Below are 24694 nucleotides of genomic sequence, written 5' to 3' on the forward strand. Positions count from 1 at the left end.
CGGAGCTTTTACCAGCACTGTTTGTGCGAGTGTATTTCAGAGACAGAAATGGAAATTAAATGAATTGAATGAAAACAATGGCTTAATGTAGGATTAAGATATTAGCCTAAATTAATAAATATATATTCTTTCGAATAATGTTTTTGCCTCTCAATCACATTTTTTAGGGGCATTCTAAGATTTCTTGAGGCATTTTTGCCCCTTGCCCCCCCTTCATTTCCAACACTGCGTGGCATGCGCAGTAACCATTCGGCTACCAAGGCACTACTGTTTATTTTTTAACTTGTCAAGTTATATTGAACTGTGTATTTCAATACTTTACGTATTTCTACTAGTTGATCATGGCTTTTTCGTAGATCCACAAGTTACTTTATTACGTTTCTAAGGTGTATGGTTCTGCGCATGAATAAAATGTGGACACACCTACAGTACCACCATGTTGACATACTAACACCATGAGCCATGGTGGGGAAATATAATGGAGCCAACTGGAACCGGACTTCTCCTTACAGAGCGTCGTATAAAAAAACATCAAATTGCTGGAACTTACATGAGGCTAGGAAGGTTTAAATGAAGAAACATAACAATAATGATATTCTTATAATGTAATCCGTTTAGTATTGATTTATAAAAAATGATTGGAGGTCTGTTTAGTCCCCATTTCATTTCCCACTACAGCTCATCACGTGGACCTGTGAACATTTTTGGCGTTAATAAAAGAGATACTGAAAAACTTATGAGTTCAGACAGGCGCTAATAGCTCGATGGTGAGATAGATGGAGGGAGGGAGAGAGAGAGAGAGAGAGAGAGAGAGAGAGAGAGAGAGAGAGAGAGAGAGAGAGAGAGAGAGAGAGAGAGAGAGAGAGAGAGAGAGAGAGAGAGAGAGAGAGAGAGAGAGAGAGATATAAAGTGTAGCTAAGCCGGGCTCTGAGGGCCGGTCAGTGATTAAGGGATGGGAGGGATGAACACCAGCCACTGAGGGACTAGTGTCTATCTGTGTGAGTCCATGTGAAAGCGGGGCCGAGAAAAAGCTCAGAAACAAGAACCCACTGTCACGGTATCTTAGCAACCGTCTCTGTCTCCCAGGTGACAGGGACTGACATCACTTCCTGTTGGTGAGTGTGCATGTGTGTGTACAGAGTGTCCAAGTGTGAAGAAAAAAAATGCACAAACTGATAGGTGAATGTGTCATGAACGTACGTGTGAGGTTGAGCAAAGTTCATGCCTGTTTCTCTCCCCGTGCACGGCTGGCTCGGCTCTGCAGCTTCAGCAGCCCCTATCAGGTACACGACAGGATAGTGTGTGTTGGTGTGCAGGTTGGCACACACGATGCACGCGAGAGCACGTTTCGAAAGCAGACCGTGGGCATATATGTGGAGTCTGTGCCATGTGCGCATGCGGTCAGCCTGATTGTACGTTATGCCAAGGGAACCATTGCCAACTGACGCCATCTGGTAGGACTACTTGGCACAAGGGGACTCTCTATGGTTCCACGACATATTGGAGTAGTTAAAATTAACACTGTGACACTATTTGGCACAAAAAAGATACTGAACTATCTATTACTGTGTCTATTTCAGTCTCTCTCACACCTTAAGGGTCCAAGTTGCATTCACATGGGGGGGGGGCAGGACTGTGGAGACTCTGGCTGGCCATCACAAGCACAACATCACCATGTGCATGCAAAGCAAAAAAAACAAAACCAAATTCACAATGACTTCTTACATGATCTATACACCATAATTTTATTTTTTCCTCATAAAACAACTTTATCAATAATAATAAAAAACAAAATCTAACAAAATAAATCTGAACTGAAAGAAGACAAAAAAAAAAACATAATTTCAGATTTCTATGATAAAATTCAAAACAAAACAATTTATAGAAAAGTAGAGTTTCCAGAATCATAACATGATTGACTGTTTCCACTGGTTTGGCTTCCTCCAGTGAGAAGCATGGAGGATTAGCGTGCTCTCGGTTTGACCATTAACTTGAAAAAAAGACTAATGCTCGCATTGTCTGCCCCTAATTAACTTCAGCTGCTCAGTCCCGTAAAACAAAATCTGAAACTACTCATGATTTGTTCCTTAATAATGTTGAACATTTGTAGCAATAAAGCAACATAGCGGATGCATGTGTCCAAACTGGCAAGTGGCTGCTGAGATAGATACTAGATCCTGACGCTCAATCAGATAAGGTCCATGAGAATTTCATCCTCCATGACACTGGAGACTTGGGGCATCCCAGGCTGAGGCACAGCACCTCTCTGGCCTCCAGACATCATCATCTGACCTGCACACAGGTTTGGGATGTTTGGGGGGGGGGGATGGAGAGAGAGGAAGAGAGATGTAAATACTTTTTCAGGATTGATATTTTCCACAGAAAAATACTGTTAGGTCTTAGTCTTAATTAAACATACAGTAAGTACAATGAATCCTGGAGTTTGAATGACAATTGCATTTTAAAGTCCCGTTTTGCCCCTACATCGGATACAATAATGATACAATAATTTATTATTTGTTTATCTGTTTGAGTGTCTTTTTGTTCTTTTTTTGCACTATCCCTAGCTGCTGTAACATTGAGAATTTCCCCATTGTTGGATTAATAAAGGATTTTGAATCTTGAAATTATTTATATTAGTACACATGGTTTTCCAAATCATACCATACTTTTTCAAGCGTGTTTTTTTTTTTCTCCCATGCAGCCCTCTGTTTCAATTAATTTTGCTAGGAAGGTCAACTAAGAGGCATTTGAGATTTGACTGACATAGACAAACATCAAGGTGCTTTACTGTGGTGTACAGTCATGCATAAGTCTACTGCCTCAAAGCTCAGACGGCCGGGACTTCTAAGTCAACAATGACACTAGATGAGTCAGAAAATCAAACCTGAACAACAAATAATGAGCTCTTTAAGGTCTTTCTACATTTTACTTTGGATGCCTGACGCAACAAAAAACCCTCATCTCCCCTAATTTGGACAGTTTCTAGCAACGTGAATTTTTGTAGTTGTTTTAAATCGTTTTGGATATCTTATTCCCCTTCAAAAAACACATTTTCAATGTGATTTGTCTACTTGGGTGACATGTTTCTGAACTCTTTCCACCTCTGTGGGGGGTGCTTGCTGACCTGCCAAGGGCTGCCTCCACTGGCCCTGCATTTGAGCCCCCCCTCCTGGTGTCGGATGGACCAACTGTGGCCCTAGACGTTGGTGAGACATCATGCCTGGCATGTGAGACACCCCACCCTGCTGTAAGGACACAGAGACAGAGGAGCCACGTTAACTTCTACAAAAACGCAGACTTCCAGAAGAGCAGTTACTGTATGAGACATTTACTACAGAGCCATTTGTTGCACTCTTACTGGCTGCTGTTGGCTTAGGAGAAGACTGCGAAGCTGTGGATTGGCTCCTGGGTTTGAGAGGCGGAGTATGGGACCTTGGGGTTGGGCTTGTCCGCTTTGTGCGACCTGGTTGGGTGGAGCACCACTGACCGGCGGCTGTTGGTTGGCTGGTCCGGCTGCTCTCATCGTCATCTGAAGGAAAGTTTAAGATATCTTACATCACATTCAAGTCTTATAAGAAAAGCAATTATGACCTACTTATTAAAAAAAGAAAAATAGAACATACAGATACCGAGATTTAAAATGTCTGTAGATTTTGGTTACTCGTGAACAACACGGTCAAAGATTTGAGCAAGTGTCAGGGACTTTTTATTTTTTTTTTTTTAGAAGTGATTATCACAAGACAACTGGTATATGTTAAAAATACTTCTTTGTTGGTAATTATACAGGAGTGTTTACCACCTTAAGGTTGGTATTAATGAAGCTATTGTCTGCAATGTTTCACATGACATTAATGCAGCTTTGGAGGATAAACATGAAAGATAACGGTCATACACGGTTGATGTTAACAGTCATGTTTGGAACATGTTTGAATCCGTGCATTGTGCATGTCACATCATGCACAATGCAAAGAGTTGCTATTCAAAAATACATGTATATGCAAATGTCAATAATCAAAAATCAATAAAAAATGCTACATGAGGAACATTCAACAGGGAGTGGTGAAGTCAACACATGCTGATAGGAATTTAGCTGTGCACCAGCCTGATGCTGAGAGGTGGGATGGGAGTGACAGTGTGTCTGTGTTTTTGTACATGTATAAAACAGGATTCCTAACAAACAACAGGATAAAAACAGGATGTCCACAAAGCCTGGAATTGAGTTTAACATAGATAAAGGACTTTGTGTTGAAAAATGTGCATTGTACCGATAAAACTGTCGGGTGCAGTTCAATAAAACTTGCCATTTGCCCAGCGGAAGAGGAGAAAACCTAAAACTGAATGATGCTGAAATACAGTAAAGCTGTGGACACCCTGAACACATGTTACTTTTATGTCAAGAGGCTACTGCAGGTCTCACCATGTTGTTCTGTCTCTGCTGCTCTTCCATCATAGAGACCTGACTAACAGAGGGCATGCCCACCACCACAGACTGGACACAGGACAGATCAGAGAGAAAGGAGGAGAGGGGAAGAGTGGTGGAAGAGTGAAAAATAAAGAGGACAGTGGAGAAAAGGGTTACCAGTAAATGCATGCAAAAATCAGTGGGCACCGGGGCAGTAAAGGTGTCAACAACAGGCAGAGTGAAAGAGAAACCCAGGCAGACAAGCCAGCGCAGAGTGGGTTAATTTACCTGCTGCTGGACGTTGCCGTGGGAGACAGGAATGGGGCCAGGGGGCCTGTTGAGGAAGTTCTGGTTGGGGGCGACCTGACCAGGCTGCATCGGACCTGCACCTCCCAACTGCTACATAGAAACAGAGAGAAAGTGAAACAGCAGAAAGTATATTTTTCAACATTTTATCACCTTCACTTATCGACTCAGCATGCAGATGCGTCACTCTCACCTCTGCTTCACCTCTATACTCATTAACACGTTAAAGTTGCCAAGTACAAATACAAGTACAAGCCCTTTTTTCGTACGTCTTTTCCTCTTGTTTAGAACTAAAGGTGCCTGTGACTAACTGCTTTACTCAAGAGCACCGCTGCAGTCAAAGGGAGAACTTCAAGCTCACTGTCTCACACATTACAAGCATGTACTGTATATGTAAGTTGTTGCTAATTCTACACATGTTCGCTTGAGATTTTGTTTGGATAAATAATTAAATACATAAATACTCACAAGCCTATAAGTACAGTAAAAGCATTAGTCAACATATTTTCCACATGTAATGGGTGTTGACTGTGTTGGGCTGAAACCAAATATTCACTTTGTGAGTGTGCAGATGGAAAGCAAAAACAAACATGGATATGATGATACACCAGTGGAGACTTAACTTCAAGCACCACCTGCTGAGGTGTTCAAATTCAAGCTGGATGACTAAAGCCGTTAGCAAAAGTCTGAAGTGGAAAAAGTAATATACAGTATCTATCTGGTGTTTAACGCAGAGAAAGAAGAAAGGAAGCAACCTGTTGCTTAAAATCGCAATCTGAGACTGATAACTGCTTAAAAGGGAACATTTTGAAAGAGGCAGAAGGGCTCCTGAGTTAGCTGTGCTGTACAGGTGCTGTGGTTGCTTGTGTGTTTTTTTTACACTGAAGGAGAGACGAGGAGGAATGAGGGGGTTTCATCCCTCCTCTAAACACAAATTATTAACTACAGACTCAGGGGGAAAAAATGCAATGGAAAAACCCCTTCACCCATCCATCTTGCTGAATCTGAACAAATCACCCTGGGATTGCGCTAATGCATGGTGCGTTTTCTTTTTCTGACCAACAATAACAGAGCAACACACAGCTTTAGGTCTTGTGAGGGAACTAACAAAACAGATGCCTCTTTCTTTCTTCTCCTGTCTATGATTTATCTCCCGTCTTTAACCCAGTAACCTGTGAAATCCCGGATCACAATTTAGGGGCCGCATCAATTTGCAGGGACAAATATTCAATTTGGTCTTGCTGTAAACAGAACAAACTGCAATCTGGTTCCTGAAGAATGCCACTCCAGGATTTTACACAGAGAAACCTTAACTACTGGTCCAAATTGAAATTTTAATTACGTTAAGATTGCTGTAGCGCTTCCCTATTAGCAATGCAGCACTGAATATGTAATGATACACAAGAGCCAGAAAAAAAGAAAATCTTCATTAGAATTTCATGTCTTCTGCCTTCTCTAAATGCCCTGATGCTCAAACAAACACGGCTTCGAGTTACATATAGGGCTGACGCGCTTTTTTCGAAAAGACATAAAATTAGCAGGGTGATTAAACAAGCGCTATCACCACTGATGAGAGCAGGCTGCGAAGAGAATTTAATCTAACTCATGTAAAGCAGACAACGAGCTTCATTTTTAAATGCTGCATTGTTTCAGAGCTATGCAGCATCCCTCCTCACTGGATGCAATAAGCTGGAGTGGAGCCCTGTGATGGAAAAGACAGCTAATCCAGAGGACACATTTTAAATCACCCTGTCTCCAGGGATGAAGATGAGCAGAGAGGGAAAGTGAAATCTCCATGTCATGTGGACAAGACAGCAGCATTTGTAACCTGTAATGAACTCAGAGACAAGAAGTACTCTACCTTTAGCAGAGAGGCTGAAAGGAGGGGTCTTGTCTCTAGATTTCCTTTTCCTCCTGTCCCTAAAGATTGGCACACACCACTGCCACTCTATCGCTCCTCCTACAGCCATCCCATCCCATGTAATGTTAACATCTGGGCAGCTTGGAGTTAAAAATTCATATCTAGCCGAGTTGTGCTTTGTTTAAAGCTGAATCTACAACTTTCCACATTTTTCAAACTAAAGCAAAGACGACGGAGTCGGCATATTCGGGTATTATGAAGTTATTACGCCTTGTTGGTTTACAGTGAAATGTCATGAGGAAAATTAATGCATTTTTGAACTGCTGGGATAACATTACACTGTACAGATCGTAAAACAAGACAGGTGTAATAGGACTGGGAATGCAACTAACAATTATTTTCATTATTGATTTATCGTTTTGATTATGTTTCCGATCGGGGCTGAACAATTAATCCAAATTGTATCGAAATCGCAATATGGCCTACTGCAATTTTCAAATAGCAGGAAGTGCAATATTTGTTAAATATTGAATGATATACTGTGGTGCTGCATACTGTGGTGCTGCAGAGATGTCCTGAACTTAAGAAAGCATCTTTGTTTGGTAAAGATCCCTGCAATAATCACACCATAATCATGTTTTTCAAAGAAAAATGAGAAATAATCATGTGAAAATGATCATTCCCTTAAATATCGCAAATCACATCGCAATATCAGTCAAAATAATTGAATACAGATTTGTTTCAAAACCGTTCAGCCGATTTTTGATTAATGAAAATTGCAAAAAAATGTCCATCAAAGAAACCACCTAGTCTCACATTTAGAAAGCCAGAACCAGCTGATGTGGGGCGTTTCTGCTTAAAAATTACTTGAAACGATTGATCACTTACGAACATTTTTTAAACAAATAAACTAATCATTTCACCTCTAAATATGACAAACCCACCAACAGTATGGTAACAGTCTAATACTACAGTAAATGTGTCACTTCAGGTGTTTCACTACATAATAATCATATTAATTAAAAACAATTACAAATGTAAGCTTAAAGACTGTTTTAGGTGCTGCAAGTATTACGGTTAGCATTCAACTGTCCCTAGAAAAATGGACACTTTATAAACACTATAGGCACTGTGTAATGTATAAAGAAAAGCTTAAAAGCTGTGAAGCTCTAAACGGATGTTAACATACAGTATAATTACCATTAATAGTAACCTAACACAGTACACTGTGTTAAAGAGACAACGTTGTTGAGAATGCAATCGATTCAACATAACGAGTGCATGTATGTATTGCACCTATTATTTCCTTCACTTATGCAGAGATAATGAAGTGGGAGTGCAACAGTCAGCTAATGCTTGCGGTAGGAATTTAGCTAATGCTAGCCCCCTTCGCTTTTGCTAGAGTGAGAGACGTTAGCGGCTGCTGTGAAGATACTGGGCGCTCTAAATGAAATGTCAATAACAATGCACCTTAATGCCGTAAACAATGTTCCTCAATTCCCCCGTGCTCCTCTATAATGCCTCCTCATTATCACCTCATTTTGGTCTCCACACTGAAACCTTCCTCTCTCCCCACCAGCCCCACGTCCTCCTCCTATCACCACTCACCGCTCTGTGCTGCTGGACCTGCTTGTGGTTGGTGATGACTTGCCGGATGCCGTTGACGAAGCCGCTCTGGTCGTTAGGGATGAGGCCCATGAATATTTTTTTCTTGGATGAGTAGAGCAGCATCAGCACCCGCACTTCACATGGCGAGGTAGTGTGGGGGAAGTGTACGCAGCCGGCCTGCAGGGAGGGTCACAGGGCAGATTAAGACCTTGACTTGGGACCCATGGGTCGTAATTATGGGATGGGCTCGGGTGGGCTCGGGGACATAACCTACTACTGAGCTCCTTTGCCCAAACAAACATATCGGTTTTATAAATTGAACGCAAATGGTATTAACTTAATTCATACTGTGCCTTCACTGAGCCGTAAATCAAATTCAGGCAAAGAGGCAGAGCTCAGCTGGACTGAATACTATTAATGCCTCTGCTATTTCTCAATGGTATTACCTCATTAACAATGCACCACACTGGCAAAACCCCTATCATTATGCTCGCCTTCTGGAACTGAATCAAAACGAAACAATTAAAAAGGGTTTTGTCTGTACTGATGGCAAAGCATGTTTAAAATCATACTATCTGGTACGAAAGTGACTAAATGTATGGGCTGGAACCCCCTCTAGAGTCTTTAACACAACACTGCAACACAGCTTCATGTTCAGTCCAACTACTGGGCAGAGGTGGGACTGGCACTCAGTTGCCACTCATGGAAAATGTATTGAGCTAAACTGAATGATGGATAAGTTTGGGGGCATGAAGGGAAAACACATTTTAACCTCACAAAACTAGAGTGCTGGAAAACTTACAAAGCCATTGGCCATAATGCGGTACAGGCCTTTCAGCGACTCCACGTCTTTGTTGGTGAAGAGAAACTGAACCATTCGAGAGTTTCTGAAGAGGTGACCTAAGGTTGTCTACAGAAGGAGAGGGCAAGAGAGGGCTCAAGTTATGCATCAATAATAAGCAAGTGTCACCACACACTAAAACAAAAGCTAAAGAATATGGTCTCACCAGTAGTTGCTGTGGAATCAGCTGCATGATGAGCTTCTGTGGCCACTGGTCCGTGTTTCTGTTTGGAGACACAATGCCAGCGGTAAACTGTTTGCACAAAACAAGCCACCCTTTATAACAGATAAAGCCCATAGTGTTTGATTGGCTACTCACAGATTTTCCCCTTGGTTAACATGTACTTGACATGGCAGAGAGCGTGTCAGTTTGGTAGTTGAATCCATAGAAGAGGCTTTAGGCTTCTGCAGGAAAGGGGGGAGGTGAGGAATGACATGAAAAAAAGAGTAAAGTTAGACAGTGAGCCTATAGAACACCTGGAGTGGAACATCTTAAAATCCCACATGAACCTGTGACCAAACCAACAAAAGAAGGCTGTCAGAACCACCACACCTTCAATTCAACAAGATACGGTAAGCAGAACAAGTACAAGAGAAAATTAAGCATAAGTCCTGATTGGGTTTAGTAAAAATATGTTATGAAGATATGATATAAAATATTTGCACATTGTTTTACTGAGCTTTTTCACAGTACTGGCCCCTTAATGTTTAGAGTGGACATGAGGCTCAGAGAAACCAATTACTGAAAGATTGAAAAACAAACTACTGCTTTTAACACATTGAAATACTTTGAGAATGATTCACCTCTAGATATATTTTGTACTTTAAAAGGAGGACTGGACTGTGTGTTCTAACTGCTTTTGAATCACAACCCTAAAAGTCCCTGAGAAAGCTTACGCCGAAGTGCTGGAAAAGACACTCCAAATGACTGTCCAACCTCAGATTCAAGAGTTATGGCGGCCAACATTTTTACTTTCGCAACTAATTAAATGGACGTGTGAATTTTCTACACATACTTCTTTTAATTTGGCAAAATATAACTGCAGAGGCATTGCCTGATTATGGGGTGCATGGGTTGCTGTTGTGATACATACCCATTACACTGACTCGACTCGTGGCGAGCTAAGGATGCCTCCTAACTAACTGTCTCTTTCTGGGGGTGCTCTGGGAATGAACAACTGCTGGGGACACCAGGGAAAACCCAGGACATGCTGGGGGATTACATCTTCCAGCTGACCTTGGAGCAGTTGGAGCATATTGCTGAGGAACAGGACATGTGGGCTACCCCTGCTCACCCTTTTGCCACGGTTACCCTATTCATGACAAGCAATTAAAAAATGGGCAGATGGATGGACTTTTAAAGACCTGCAGACAACCTGTTCTTTGGTAAAATGTCAAGATTGAAAAAAAAAAAAAAAAAAAAAAAAAAGTACTTTCTAAGCGCATCAATGCTGCAACCCCACTGGGAAAACCGCCAGCAAGCTTCATCTTCAGGGCATCAATACAGGATCAATGATCAATCAATCACATATTAGTCAGGCCAATAGTAGTCCCTGTGCTGTCCATTACACATGTATTGTGATGGGTTTTCTCTGCAGACTAATGGGTTATCTAGGTTCAGGGCTCCCTAAAGCAGGAATAAAATATGGGAAGAGCAACAAAACAATCCTATCAAAAAACACTTTTACCTTAAATTAGGAGCAGACTGAAAAATGAATGTTGGCAAAAACCATTCTGGAAAGTTAGCCCACATTTGAGACAAAAAAAGCTTTCAGGAATTAACAGATTGAAATTCAGCCAAAAGAGAGCAAACCATACTGATAACACTAGACTCCGAGCAAGCTCCAGCCAAGTGTGCTGGCATCCCTTGTGAGAGTTTTTTTTAATTTTTTTTTTTTTTTTTTATCAACAACCATTTCTTCAAACAAGTGTTAGTCTCTGTAGTGTAATTCTCCTCAACATTACAGATTACTCCAGAGGAGAATCACTTACAGAGCTGAAAGCCTAATGAGCGGACTTGAGGAGGAAAGAACAGATTAAGAGCAATGCTGCATGCTCCTAATCTGTCCACTTAGGTTGTTTGCAGCTGTACATGCTCACAGGCAAGATTTAGAGTTTCCTAAGCTTCCCACTCTTATTCCTGTCCATTTAACTGACTTAGATCATTTTGACAAACAGAAGAGGGAGGATGAGACTTTAGTCGATAGAGGCGATTGATCCGAGTCCGTCCACAAACACAAACACTTGAAGGCCTCATGAGTGTGGCATAAAAGCCATTAACATCCATTTCCCTGGCTCAGCACAGCAACTGCAAACTAATTCGATTTGACCTTGAGTTAAAGCAATATTAGTAGGACGGTAAAATAATGTGCAATTAATCATACTGTACAATAATCAATGACAGGTGGTCATTACCACTCACAACAGTGAAAGCTCCTAGACAGTGATGATGGTCACGGAATGTCGGAAGTAACTGAAAAAAATCTGCTGCACATAAGTCCAATAAAACCACGACTTGCTGATTTTACAACTTCACTTAGCATAGAAAAACATTGGTTTTGTACTTTTAGCATGTGAACTTTAGAGGTGCTGGGAAGCAAATGTTGTGTCCTTTGGGCAGAGCAAGGCTATTTGTTTCTCCATGTTTCCAGTCTCCACGCTAAGCTAAGCTAAGCGGCTGCTGGCTGTCGTCTCATATTTACCGTACAGACATGAGAGTGGAATCAATCTTTTCATCTAACTCTCAGCAAGAAAGGCAATATGTCCACTTCCCAAAATGTTGAACTGTTCCTTTAACTGACTTCTGTCGCCTTAAACTAGAGGACTAAAGTATGGGACCACTGAACTAGGATAGCTTTCACCTCAGCCACAACGCTGAGCTTTACTCCTACAAACCATTTAACATTCAGTACTAATACGTGATTCTAATCAAACTGCAGGGATTGATTTAAACACTTTCTCTTAAACGTGTATAATACTGCTTTATTTTCAGGGGACCAACTATTCAAAATCAGACCTTTTACTAGGTATTACCTCTTGCCACTCCAAAACACCGGTCCATGCCACAATCTTATTGGCCACACCTGGCTGCTGTCCAATGGGATTTGGATTGCCTTGAGCTCCAGGCACACCAGACTGTCAAGAAAATAGAAGAGGAGGAGGTTACATGTACAATTTAAGACCTTTTCAAGAAATACAAGTGCACCTGTCGATTCAAAGGAAGAAAACAGACTATTAGAGAATAATATAAAGCACGTAATTCTGTACAACTGATTAAACTGAATAATTAAGTATTAGATTTGCCTTTTTTTGGTTTTTTTTATGAAGTAATCTTTATTAACATACGATTCACAAGTATGTTGTAAAACAAGAGAGAAGAATTAATGAATGAATGAAAAACAGAGGGAAAGGGAATCTCCTCTGGTTTTCATCTGATAGCAGTGCAAACATTTAAAATTCATTTTGATATTAGACTTCAGACAGTGTGTTAGTCTGCAAACTCAGCTCCAGGCTGCTGGCAGTACAGTATCACAGACTAAAGTCTTGGTTCTCTAATATCTAACTCGAGTCAGGCCACTTACCTTTAAAAATATCAACATGATTTAAACATTGACTTAACAAGGGGGTGAGAATACCAAATCGGTTATTTAAACTCCACAGAATGCTGGCTATGATAACAAACCTACTGTCATGACATATAACTCAATACAAGGTGGTTAACAGCAAACATTGCACATTAAAGGATCCTTCTCCCAATCTCCCAATCTTCTAAAACGTAGCCTTATACTGCTTCAACCCATGTTTCCCAACAAGAGAAATGTAGGTGTCATGTTTGACTCTGCGTTCAAATTCGACAAACAAATCATTTCAGTCAGCAGCAGTAGCTTTGTTCACACTAGGTTGATCGCAAAAATAAAAAAAAAACTTTTCTTCCTTTTAGAGATCTGGAGATTTTCTTACATGCTTTTGTACCTTAGAGGATGCTGTCTAAATTAAATAAAGTTCTTTAAAGCAAGTTTTTTTCTTTTCTTTTTTCGATCAACCTGGTGTGTTTCTTAGGTGTTTAAAAGCTATTTAGATTCGACAAAATGTGTGTATTTCAGCCCTCAGTGAAATCTGTACTGCCAATTCCCCACCTCACCTTGTAAAGTTTCATGATTTCGCAGGTGATTTGATAACTAACAAGCAATTATAGTTGAATATTAAATATATAACAAGAACACTGGAAAAAACTGCTTCTAGCCCACCATGTTCCTGAAAACAAGATAAACGTAAATCCGGCCTTGTCCCATCTTATTTTTCATTCTGTTGAGTTTTATGACGGTTAGCAACCATAAGGGCATTACTGCCATCCGCTGGACTGTCACTTGACCCATCTATTCCGGCATTGCTATGGCATGTGTGAAAAGGCGCAAGACGGAAGTGTTCCTGAATGTAGTGCATGTGTGAATAGTGAAAATCACTAGCGGTGCCTAAAAAGGCTATCTCAGTAATTTACCGGGAACTATGTGTGTAAGAGGCTTTAGACCCCTGCAACTCTCTGTATGTTTAAGTCAGTAAGCCTTCCCTTACTTTACTTACTTAAGTACAAGAGATGCAACACAAATATTGGTTGGGATTTCAAACTGCAACTATAGCACCCCCTTAAGACAATTAGTATAATTCTGAAATTGTTTGTATGCAGTAAAGATATGCCACAGTTCAGTAATAGCTCTATTACACTACAGGAACTTAATGGCCTGTATTTGGGGCTGCGCCCCAACCTGAATCTATTGTGTTTTCACTGTGTTTTACAAACCGGAATATTTTGGATGAACGTCACTGAAAAGGTGCCAACAATCTTAAGTTTGCACAGACAAATAAATAACAAGGCAGCAAGACATACATACACATATTCTGAATCAGAATATAACCTTTATATTAAAACACACTCCTTTGCAGTGCTTATCTAAACACATGCCCTGCATTATTAAAGGAATAGTGCTAGATGAGAAGATTGGTTCCGCTGCCAGCAGGGGAAAAATAGCTCGCCTGGTTAGGTAATCTCTCTCTACAATCACCTCCATTGTCATTAGTGAGCTCACTAATGATCACATTATATCTAGTATGCAATGGTTGCATGTTAAGTTACGGGTCGTCAAGCTTCTGTAGTGGAAAACGTCCGTAAAAAATGATCACAACCTACCATGTTGGGCTGTGAAGGCGCTGTAGGCTGATTCACGCTGGGTTGCTGCTGAGGTGGTGCCTGCGGCGGCTGATTGGGTACAGGCTGTCCTGGGGGTGGGACTTGCTGCTGCTGATTGGGAGCAACTTGTGGCATCATGGGCTGTGATGCTGTAGTGACTGTTGCGATGTTGGGCTGAGGGAGCTTCACCCCAGGGACTGATGGGATGGTTGGCTGACTGGGGAACGGAGGACCTTGATTGACCATTCCTGGGACTAGAGGAGGCAGAGAGAACACAAAAGTCAGAACATATACCACGTTTAAAAACATGTAAAAAAAAAAAAAAAAAAAAAAAAAAAGGCACATGACCATTACTGAACACTGCTCTAAAAAAAAGCCATTCTGACCTTTACGCAAATGTTTGGTTACTTTTAGTCTTTACTAATCTAAAAACCATCTCAGAAAAAGAGACAATAAGCTTTACTGTAAAATGCAGACACAGTCACACACACAGTGTGCAGACAGAGACGCCGCGACTAAAACCTTGGCTAGCAAAAATTGTTCACAAAATGTCCACTGGTAACTCACAGCGACTCTTCTGGTTGTTGGCCTGATCCACAGCCATCTGTGCAGCCACCTGAGCAGCAGTCATGGGGGCTGGATTCTGTCAGCAAGCAGATTAAAGGAAGACAATGCTGAGTGAAACGTTTTAGGGAAGGAACATAAACACCACTGTCTGAAACTGAGCCAAAAGCCAGCGGCAGGAATTAGTCTCCAGGAAGCTTTACGCTGTGTGGCTGCTTGCCCATTACCTGATAAGGGTGGGCTGGGTTGATGGGTGGAAGGGGCTGTGAAGGTCCGCCAAGAGACTGACTGACAGGCAGCGGCTGAGGAGGGAGGACAGGTTTGAGTGGCCCAGGTCCTCCACCTGAGGAAACTGGAGACAGACAGTGGGATGAGCTTTGAGTTTGTACACAGTTTTGTAAACTTCATGTAGGAGTAAAACAGTGTAGTGGAAAATGACTGCCTTAATGTTAAACAACATGTATAACTGAATGATATGTTATTCAGTTACGCAGTAAATTTAATCAGTTAGTAGTTGTGCATGTGTCCTCAGATAACACTGTTTTGTACAGAACTGTCCCCGGGACAGGTGAAGTAAACAGAACTATTGAAATGTTGAATTGGGATACCATCCTGATATTGATTAACTGGCAACTAAGGTAAATGTCGCCACTATTGAAAACAGCCTACGTCAGAAGCGAGAAATACAACCATTGACTGGCATCTTGGTATCTTGGATTGGCAGGAGGAGGAGCAATAAGGCTTTACAACCATGTCACTGTGTCCAGAGTTTTAGTCTTGTCGCTGCAGAGTCAAGACTCTGGTGGTGATGGCGCAGTGGATATGACACATGCCTTTGGTGTGGGAGACCTGGGTTCAATTCCCACTGTGATACATCAACCAATGTGTCCCTCAGCAAGACACTTAACCCCTAGTTGCTCCAGAGGCGTGCAACCTCTAATATATATAGCAACTGTAAGTCACTTTGGATAAAAGCGTCAGCTAAATGACATGTAATGTAAAAGACTCAGAACTTTGTAGTATTCTTTTGTAATAAAGTATTTCAATTGAAGACCTCTTCCCCGGGTGATTTTTCCACCAGTAAAAAGTACTTTGTACTATAAAATAAAAGGACTTCACACACCGATCACAGAAAGGTGCAGGAGTAACCATTAGGTCTTCTTTAGGTCTTTATTTACGACTGCTGAAGCTACCACCAATTACAGATTGGCTTCACATCATCAATCACATCGTCTTGCAGTGGAATTGTGTGAAATTTTGAATATCTCCTGCAGCAGTTAACATGTGAAATTAGCAACTAGTATCTTACAACCATATTATTCGGGATGTAATTACAGGAAACTGGGCAAAATGAAATATGATCAAAACCAGACTTGGAGCTTGGAGGAAAGTCTGCTGCTGGTAGAGGAGGTACCTCAGAGAAAACGAATAATAAAAGGGCAATTTAGCACCACAGTGAAAAGCACAGACAAAAAAAGATGCATGGAAGGAGATTACAGACAACATTAATGCCAGCTTTACTCTCCTCATTCGCAGCCCTGAAGAATGCAAAAAAAAAAGAAAGAAGTGGTGTAACATCCTATCAAAAGTGTGTCTGGAGATAAGAAGCTTACAATAATGCAGCTGCTACAACTGGGAAACTATAAAACTGAACAACACTATTCTGCATGTTGCTACAGATAACATATTGGTAATTATGAACAGTGCTATACTGTACAAGCATTCTTAGAAGGTGTGTACGTGGCTCTGTCTGCATCATGTAAGGACGTTAAGATTTATTTATACAGTATAGCACTTTTCAAAACAAAAGTTACAAAATGCTTCACTTTTTTTTTTTATATTTGCATTTTCTGCAGACATCTATGATCATGTCTGGCTGAGACCTCTGCCACTCTCGTAAAGATAAAAATAATTAAAAAAAATAATTCAGTCAAAAGGAATTAAAGTTAAGTAGCTCCCATAAGAGAGTTATTTTAGTGCATAAGTTCTGGGTTGTAAAACAGCTATCTATTGTAGGGTTTCATGATAGTAATTATCCCTCATGTTGTTTATGAAGGAATGAACTGCTTTACCTGTGAACCACAAAAAAACTCTGCTTATTCACAGATACTGATTAAAACTGGAGAGCCAAAAAACATCACATTAAAACATACAATAAATATTGTTAAACATATCCTCACAGTCTAATGCAAATTTACTTATTTCAGAAGACATTTAAATTGATTTGGACAGACTGGTCTCACCGCAGTGGCCCTCAAACAATTCGAATCTGACCCATGGGCCTTTGCTGCGTGTCATTCCCTCTCTATGTGTACTATTTAATAAAACATATTCTTAAAAAAAAAAAAAAAAAGAAACGTGTTAAATGTTGTTTCTCACCAGGAAGTGAGATGCCTCTGACTAGGACCATGTGGAAGGGGTCCTGACTGTAGTCTGGATGGGGTTCAACCGCACCACCTCCTGAAGACGCCCGCTCAAACAAAGACCTTAGAGCGGGCAATTTCCGAGGAGCCACCACAGAGAAGTGAATTCCTCTCTAAGATATGTGAAAATAAAATACATTCAATGCTCAATTTGCTTTTTATCAAATCAAGTAAATCAAATACAAATACCCCTGACCCATCCATAGAATACCTATAACAAAAATAATGACACAATTAAGTTTGTCACAAGTACTTCATGGAGACGATATAAGTGATAACTCACATCTCTGATGATTTTGACCAAGTTGTCTGCTGTGCAGCCAGTGTAGCTGACACTCTCCACAGCAGGAAGCAGGTATGGTGGAGAATTACACAGTAGCACACACACCTTGTGGGTTTGACCTCTTGTAAAGGTAGAAAAAGAGAAAGCAAAAAGCTACGATTTTCAAGTCACTTTTTTTTTTACTTGAATTTAATGTAAGAATTTTATGGAGGGCATCAGAGGAACCACAGGTAAAACACTGGAGTGCTTCATCGCTCAGTTGTTGTGGTTGTTACTTAGAAAATCTAAAGCGCAGTCTGTAGATCTGTTTACAGCCATTTCAATGGAGACACTCTATGTGTGTGTTTTGCATGGTTTTCTTGCCCTTAGTAGATCAAACAGTAGGACAATTCTCTACCACCACACCATAACAACAACTTTGCCGGTATCAAGCAAAAAACATGGTTGTTACATGTTATATCATTTTTTTACAGAAGCAATATAGTTAATATAGTTATAGTATTGTAGTAATATAGTTATAGTATTATAGTACTATAGGGATCATTGTAACAATCACTCCATTGGAGGTGGTGATGGTACTTTGAAAATGTGTAGACAGTTCAAAGTTCTGGCTGTGGCTCCTAACGATCACAAAAACAATGTAATTGAGAAAAACAACTATTTTGCAAATTACATTTTGTAAGTAAACTCTTATTTTGTCTTGTGTTCTGACGGGGAATTCAAACAGATCCACGGAAAAAGGATTAAGAGAAATTTGACAGTTCAAGGTGCTTTCACTATTGATTTGTTTAACTGTTTTTTAAGTTCAATTACTGCAACATCTTTCCAAAAGCCAATGAGTAATCGTGTTAAATAATCGTGATTTCAATACTGACAAAAATAATTGTGATTTAAATTTTTCAGAATCGAGCAGCCCTAGTATAAATGAACAGTGCAAAACAAAAAGACTGCCTTACATTTGCTCCCTCATTTTCTTAAAGTCATCAAAGAGCTGCAAGGCCACAGAGAGTCCCTCTGCAATTAGACTACAGCTTTCTGCTCCGCCACCCATGAACCTGTGTGAAGAAACAGGGTCATATTTAATATTTGCAAAAATCATACTGTCTTATTGATCTGTTATGATAAAATAAAGCGATACGAAACCACAGGAACGCCAACTCTATAATAATTAAGTAGATCATTTTAACAATTTACTGGATGCTGTCGATCCACGAGACAAACTCAAAGGCAGAGCTGGTTGGTGCGTGACATTGGACATATGACTCAGGAGCACAGTCCACTGTGTTAAACACCACAAGACCATACTGTGTCCCTCCATACTAGAAGGACAAAACAAACATGGGAATATGTATATTAGCAACATTGACAAAGTTTTTCTAAGCAATACATTTATGAAACCAATGACAAAGAATGTGAGTTGAAACATTTAAAAAAAAAAAGGAGGGGGAAACACTTACATCTCCACCGAAATCTGTTTCTGCTGGGGGCCCTCCATTGAAATATCTATGGTGGATAAAATTAAAAAATAAAACAGATGCATTTAGAAATGACAACATGAATAATACAGGAATAACTTTGCAAATGGGAAATTAGTGTTCTTACTCAATAGCTGGCAGTATGTAATTTTTCCTTAGAGATTCAAAGTAAGGTCCAAGGTTTGCGGTCCCTTCGATGACAAACACCACATCAGCCACCTGGTTGGTCCCGGGCTTAGTGGACGGCTCCATGAGTGCCGAACCTGCCACCATGGATCTGGACAAGAAGAGGGGACATATTTTACATTTTATGCAAGTGCAATATCCATGATATAGCAGAAAAATCTATTAGAGCGTTTCCAATGCAGGAACTTTACTTGCCTTTCAACCGGAAGAACTAGGGATTACATTTATTTCCTGAATTTTAGATCCTAACTCAAAAGTAACACAACAACAGCACTACTTTACAAGCATTCAAGCTTCCCAATGCTCATTACTCATTGGTGGAAAGTAAATAAGTACATTTACTCAAGTACTGTACTTAAGTAAAAATTCTAGTACCTGTACTTTGCCTAAGTATTTCTATTTTATGCTATGCTTTTATGCATTACATTACATGTCATTTAGCTGACGCTTTTATCCAAAGCAACATACAATTGCTATATATGCTGTATGTCAGAGGTCGCACGCCTCTGGAGCAACTATGGGTTAAGTGTCTTGCTCAGGGACACATTGGTTGATGTATCACAGTGGGAATTGAACCCAGGTCTCACACACCATATGCATATGTCATATCCACTGCGCCATCACCACTATTTACACCTATACTCCACTATTTATACTATCCCATTTTGAAAGCCAATATTGTATATTTTACTCTACATTTATTTGACAGCGTTGGCTACTTTGCCGAGTCAGATTGTTAGTACAAAATATAGCTCAACAAATGAATGATGATGTATTGTTACCCAGTATAAAAAGTCGTTGAAATTAGCTCCACCGTTACCAGCGGCGACATTAAAGTGATGCACACATTAATGCCTCAATTTTCAGAATAATAGAGTATTATAATATTATTCAGAAAAGGGGCACACCACTTACTTAAGAACGATTTTGAATGCAGGACGTTTATTTATAACAGAGTATTTCTACACTATGGTATTGCTAGAGTACTTCTTCCACAACTGTCATTACTACTGATTGCATAGAAATCGGCAACTAAATTAGTCGGGGCCATTCTCTAGAATATAGAGAAATAAACAACTGCAGTTTTTGAGGTAATAATAGTACATTTATTTATGTTAATTCTGTTTGAAGTCTGACATTTTGCTTAATGGTCCAGATCTTTTTACTTTCCTCTATTCGTAAACGCACATATAAACTGTACATATAAAAAACCTCACACATGTAAATAGCTTAATTTTATCACCTCTTATTTCTTCACTCGACACATTACACTGGTGGGAGACAGAGAGAACGAACCACGTATAAAAGCTGTGTCGCTTCAAGTTCTGCTGAACCCAAGAGAGAAAGTGAGAAGTTAGGTAGCTAAAGATACTGTGCACTGACTAACAAGGTAATATTATCCAACCTAACTGACTGCTAAAAAGAAGCGTCCCTGCTAAATGCTATGAGTCCTTTTCTGTGCTCTGGTAAGTGAGAAAACGAAAGCAAAAGGAGTCTGCACGGCCAAAACACACACACAACTGCACAAAATACATTCAGTGTTAGCTTAGCTAGGTAAACGTCAGCGATTTAAGCTATATTTGTTAAAAATATCTTTAACTATCCCACCGTCTAGCTAGCTAGAAAGTGATGTGGACTGACCTGGTGGTTTCCGGCTGCCAGTCGAATCGTGAGATTACTTAGCTAAACACAAATATAACGTATAATATATAATATTCATTTAGAACTAGCTCAATGCTAGCATAATTTCATTTGTTGTATTTTTGACGGAAGTGACAAAAACCGACCCGCCCACAAAATGTGACGTAACCAACATTTTCTTCGTCTCGGGGGTGCTGCCTCCTACAGTTCAAAAATCTTGAACCAAGCTGCCCGTAGCATCCAAACCCACATGTTCATCATGTCGCAAGTAGCCTAAGCAGTATGTGCCAGAATCTGCCTTTGGAGCGGGGGAAAGTATGTTGTTGCATGTCATTGGGCATTTTAAGTGTGTATGTGGAAATCATGGAGCATTCTTAGTGGGTATACTGCGTATACCTGCTTATCACTTGAGCCTAAGGTAGCCTGCATTTATTTGTATAACACCTTTTAATACCAAGGCAATTCGAAGTGCTTTTTACATGAGATATAAAAAAGAAATTACATACACACAAGATAATAATCGCCCCAAATAAAGGCAGTGGCAAACAGAAAAGCTTTAAACTGCAAAGCAATGGTAGTTGGAGCAGGCCTCAAGAGGTCCCCAGATGACCTGATATCTAGACGGTTCATAACAATGCAGCCAGAAATGTATTTTGGCGCTAAATCATACATGCTTTATCAACCAACAGTAGTATTGTAAATGAATTAGCCTATTTGACACTCATGAGGCTAGTGCAGAGATCTGAGAACTAGAGTGATGTATTTCACTTTCTTGAATTGGTTTGTTGTCTGAATATCTTTGAACAATTCTGTTAGGAAACTGACTAAATTTAATTACAAATGAATTACAAATTATGAATGTGCAACTGTCCCTAATTGATGGCTGCCTAATATTCTTCAGCTAAACTATTTTTCTATTTATTCTTGTGCATTCAGTTCAGATCCAAGTTTAATTTATTCAACTTCTGTGGCTGCACTTCTATCGAGCAAGCTGCTGCTTTATTAAACAAAGGCACTTAAAAGATTACCCACATTGAGAGTAAATGGATCTTGGAAGCACGAGGTCATCAGTGTCATCATAACATCAATGTTATCTTGGCTTAAATCTCTTAACCTCACTTTTTGAAGGTGTTCCGCTAGTGGCATTAGTCATGAAAGAGGTCATGTGTTATCGCATCTGCCTCAAATCCATCTAATGGCCATCCTGAAATAGACAGAGCCAGGGATCTTTTTTAAGAGCAAAACTGAGAATCAACACAAAACTTAAAATTCTGACTTGCAAAGACTAGCATCACACAATTAACCACTGCTTTTTACAGATTACAGGGACAGAGACATGATTGTCAGTGTTGTTCTATTGCCCAGCTCAAGATCATGTTCAGATTTGTCTTATAAAAAACAAACATGTTTGATTTAACCGTGGAGCTAAGAGTGGTCTGATGCTCAGTCTGGAGGGGACCCCAGCCCTCACTGAATATTGACCTTCAGCATGCTTCTTACAGAAAGCACGTAGAGTGAGGTGACTCATGCACCATTCAAGGATCAGCCCATACATAGCATGTTACACTTTTGCAGGGGGCATGGGAAAATCATGCAAGAAGTGTCTATTTGATTAAAGCAAAAGTACAAGACTCCTGACAGACATGAAGACATGAAGCTACTCAAACCTGAAGGTACTAAACTTACTTTCTTCAGAGATTGACAGATGCGTTTCTAGATACTGCCTGGAACTTCATCACTGTTTTTTCAGAGTACGTCATAGCAGTAATTCCAGAGCGATCATGTAAGCCTTGAAATATGTAATATATTACTGATGACAGATCAGCTTATAGAAACATCAGGTGTGTTTTAGACTAAACCTTCCCACCGCAAAGAAAATATAGTGTATTCTTTTTCTTCTTGCGTTTAAAACAGAGCTCTCTTCAAGAACACTGGATATTTCTAAGTGCTGTTGAACCAGATCTCCAGAAGATGTCAGCAAATATCTACAGTAAGTACAGTAGATTCCTGGTCTTTCATCAGAGAGACAAGGTTACAGATTGAAACTTAAAGGGCCTTGCTATGGTGTATCTATATATTTAGACTAAGTAAAGTCACATAAAGAAAAAGCTCCAGGTGATAATAAAATGTATCTTCTAACCATTATCTTATTGCTATCTAAATGAACATAAAATGTTGATGATTTGATACTTGATACACTGAACGTGGTTGTCAGGTTTAAGCTGGTTTGCATTCCCTCCAAAACCTCAGAGCCGAAAATAGCAATCAGCATGATAACCTGCCGTCGGATCAGCACAAGGCACCAGCGGCTAACCTGTAGTTGTAACACATCGGCGCATTTCTGTGGATCCAACATAGCATCTAGTCCCCTGTGGCACTGCCAGCCAGTCAGCTCAGCACAGCGTTCAGCAAAGGGCTTCAGAGCTCATCAAACTCAAAACCACTCACAGAAACAATGCTCCGTATCAATTTAACCCAAACTCTCGGGAGGGCAACAAGCTGTGGGCTCAAGCGGCTTTTCCATTTGGGCGTCAGTGAGCAGGGCTGCTTCCATAAAAGTTCATCTGAGGGTAGGTTCATGCCCAAGGCTACCCCATGGATGCAAAAATTAAACCTCACACAGAGCTTTTTTCTTTGACTGAGCTATATGGCCAAATTAAACTGACAGAATTGTTTGTGAATGTTTGTGTGTGTGTGTTTGAATGTGCATACGTAGGCACCCTTTTAGTTTGCAACTCTGATGCTTTCTGCTGCTCTGAGGGATGTGCTGTGTGTCTCGCTGCTTTGAACTTCCACACACAGTGCCAGCAGTTGCCAAGCAATTACAGAAAGCCTGCTCTCCGTGAGTGCCTTTGGGAAAACCAGACAATGTTTTCTTTTTTTGTTTTTGTTTGGTCAAAGAATGACATAATAAAATATGAATGAGAAATATGGTCGGTGCCTCGACGCTCCATGTCTGCGAGGTCCAGGTGGTGTGGTAAAGACAATCCGTCTCCTGATTGTGGTACCCAGCTGGGTCGCTGAGGGCCAGATGGTCTGCTCACAACAGGTAATCACAGCCAGCATGCTGATACACTAACATCCACACAAATGGGTTACCAAAACTACCCAGAGCATTTGGGATGCTGTGACAGTACCCTCCTCTGCCGGTCTCTGGGGCTTTTTCTATTGTGTCTGGCAATGGTGCTGTGCAGTAGAAGTAGGGGGCGTAATGAAAAGGGGCTTGAATACGGACTTGTACTCCCATTTCTTAAATGGCAAGATATTCATTTTGTAAATAAATCCACTTTCATAAATTCCTCTTTCTAGTATTCCTCATTTGAAGCCATGCTAGCAGAGATATAATGTCAAAGGATGTTTCACAGAAGTTTCTGTTTACAATTCACTTCTTCCATGAAAGCAATTTACAGAGAAGGTCAGATCCTGGGGCCCAGCTCCTGTTTTAAAACATAGCTTCCCTGCAGAGGCAAGCTACAGTACTTTAATACCTCTACTGGTTGAGGTTTCCACTTGCATGCATTCATTAAATTCATTGTTTTGAAATGTTTTGTATATTATTTATAGTGTTGGAATAAAATGTTAAAAACTATATACGTGGCATAATAAGTGGTCTTATAAAAAGGTCGGAGTCCTTTTGCGCAGTGCTTTCAAGATAAGAAAACAAAAGTTTTGAGTCCCAGTCACGAAAGGTTTTTCTGGCGTGTAGGTGGTGCAGCTAATGTAATGGTATAAAGTGAAATTGAACATGTTACATAAAGATGGCAAATGTCAAGAATTGTAATACTATTACTAAGTATTACCCAAAGCTATTGCATTCGTCTTTAATGATGCAGTGGAATTTATTATCATCATGGATAATAATCAGATAAATTAGCATTAAGAGCTAATGCCTTGTTGTCAGCTTACTTTAGATAAA

General features: G+C 40.2%; 1 protein-coding gene and 1 long non-coding RNA gene across 8 annotated transcripts; one reads left to right on the top strand and one right to left on the bottom strand.

The window, feature by feature from the left end:
• Positions 1-1841: 1841 nt before the first annotated feature.
• On the bottom strand, positions 1842-20935 carry med25 (mediator complex subunit 25). 7 transcript variants are annotated; one of them, XM_031318976.2, is made up of 21 exons: positions 20779-20935; positions 20381-20462; positions 19079-19228; positions 18934-18979; positions 18671-18795; positions 18433-18531; positions 17477-17597; positions 17150-17306; positions 14998-15122; positions 14774-14849; positions 14207-14460; positions 12055-12156; positions 9341-9423; positions 9188-9245; positions 8983-9090; positions 8181-8357; positions 4694-4804; positions 4421-4492; positions 3362-3532; positions 3128-3248; positions 1842-2292 (listed from the first exon to the last, which is right to left on the bottom strand). In XM_031318976.2, the coding sequence occupies exons 3-21, from the start codon at positions 19222-19224 to the stop codon at positions 2189-2191; spliced, it is 2256 nt and encodes a 751-aa protein (XP_031174836.1). In that variant the 5' UTR covers positions 19225-19228; positions 20381-20462; positions 20779-20935; the 3' UTR covers positions 1842-2188. The 7 variants fall into 7 exon arrangements, with proteins under 7 accessions (XP_031174836.1, XP_031174835.1, XP_031174830.1 ...); XM_031318975.2 differs by having other exon boundaries at positions 4694-4801; positions 9341-9426; XM_031318970.2 differs by having other exon boundaries at positions 9341-9426; positions 20779-20934.
• Positions 20432-23985, top strand: LOC118494153. Its single transcript, XR_004896238.1, has 3 exons — positions 20432-20527; positions 22693-22768; positions 23029-23985. It is a non-coding gene; the product is annotated as an uncharacterized LOC118494153 (long non-coding RNA).
• The last annotated feature ends 709 nt before the right edge of the window (positions 23986-24694 follow it).

Source organism: Sander lucioperca, chromosome 21 (genome assembly GCF_008315115.2).
Source record: "Sander lucioperca isolate FBNREF2018 chromosome 21, SLUC_FBN_1.2, whole genome shotgun sequence".
Taxonomy (NCBI): domain Eukaryota; kingdom Metazoa; phylum Chordata; class Actinopteri; order Perciformes; family Percidae; genus Sander; species Sander lucioperca.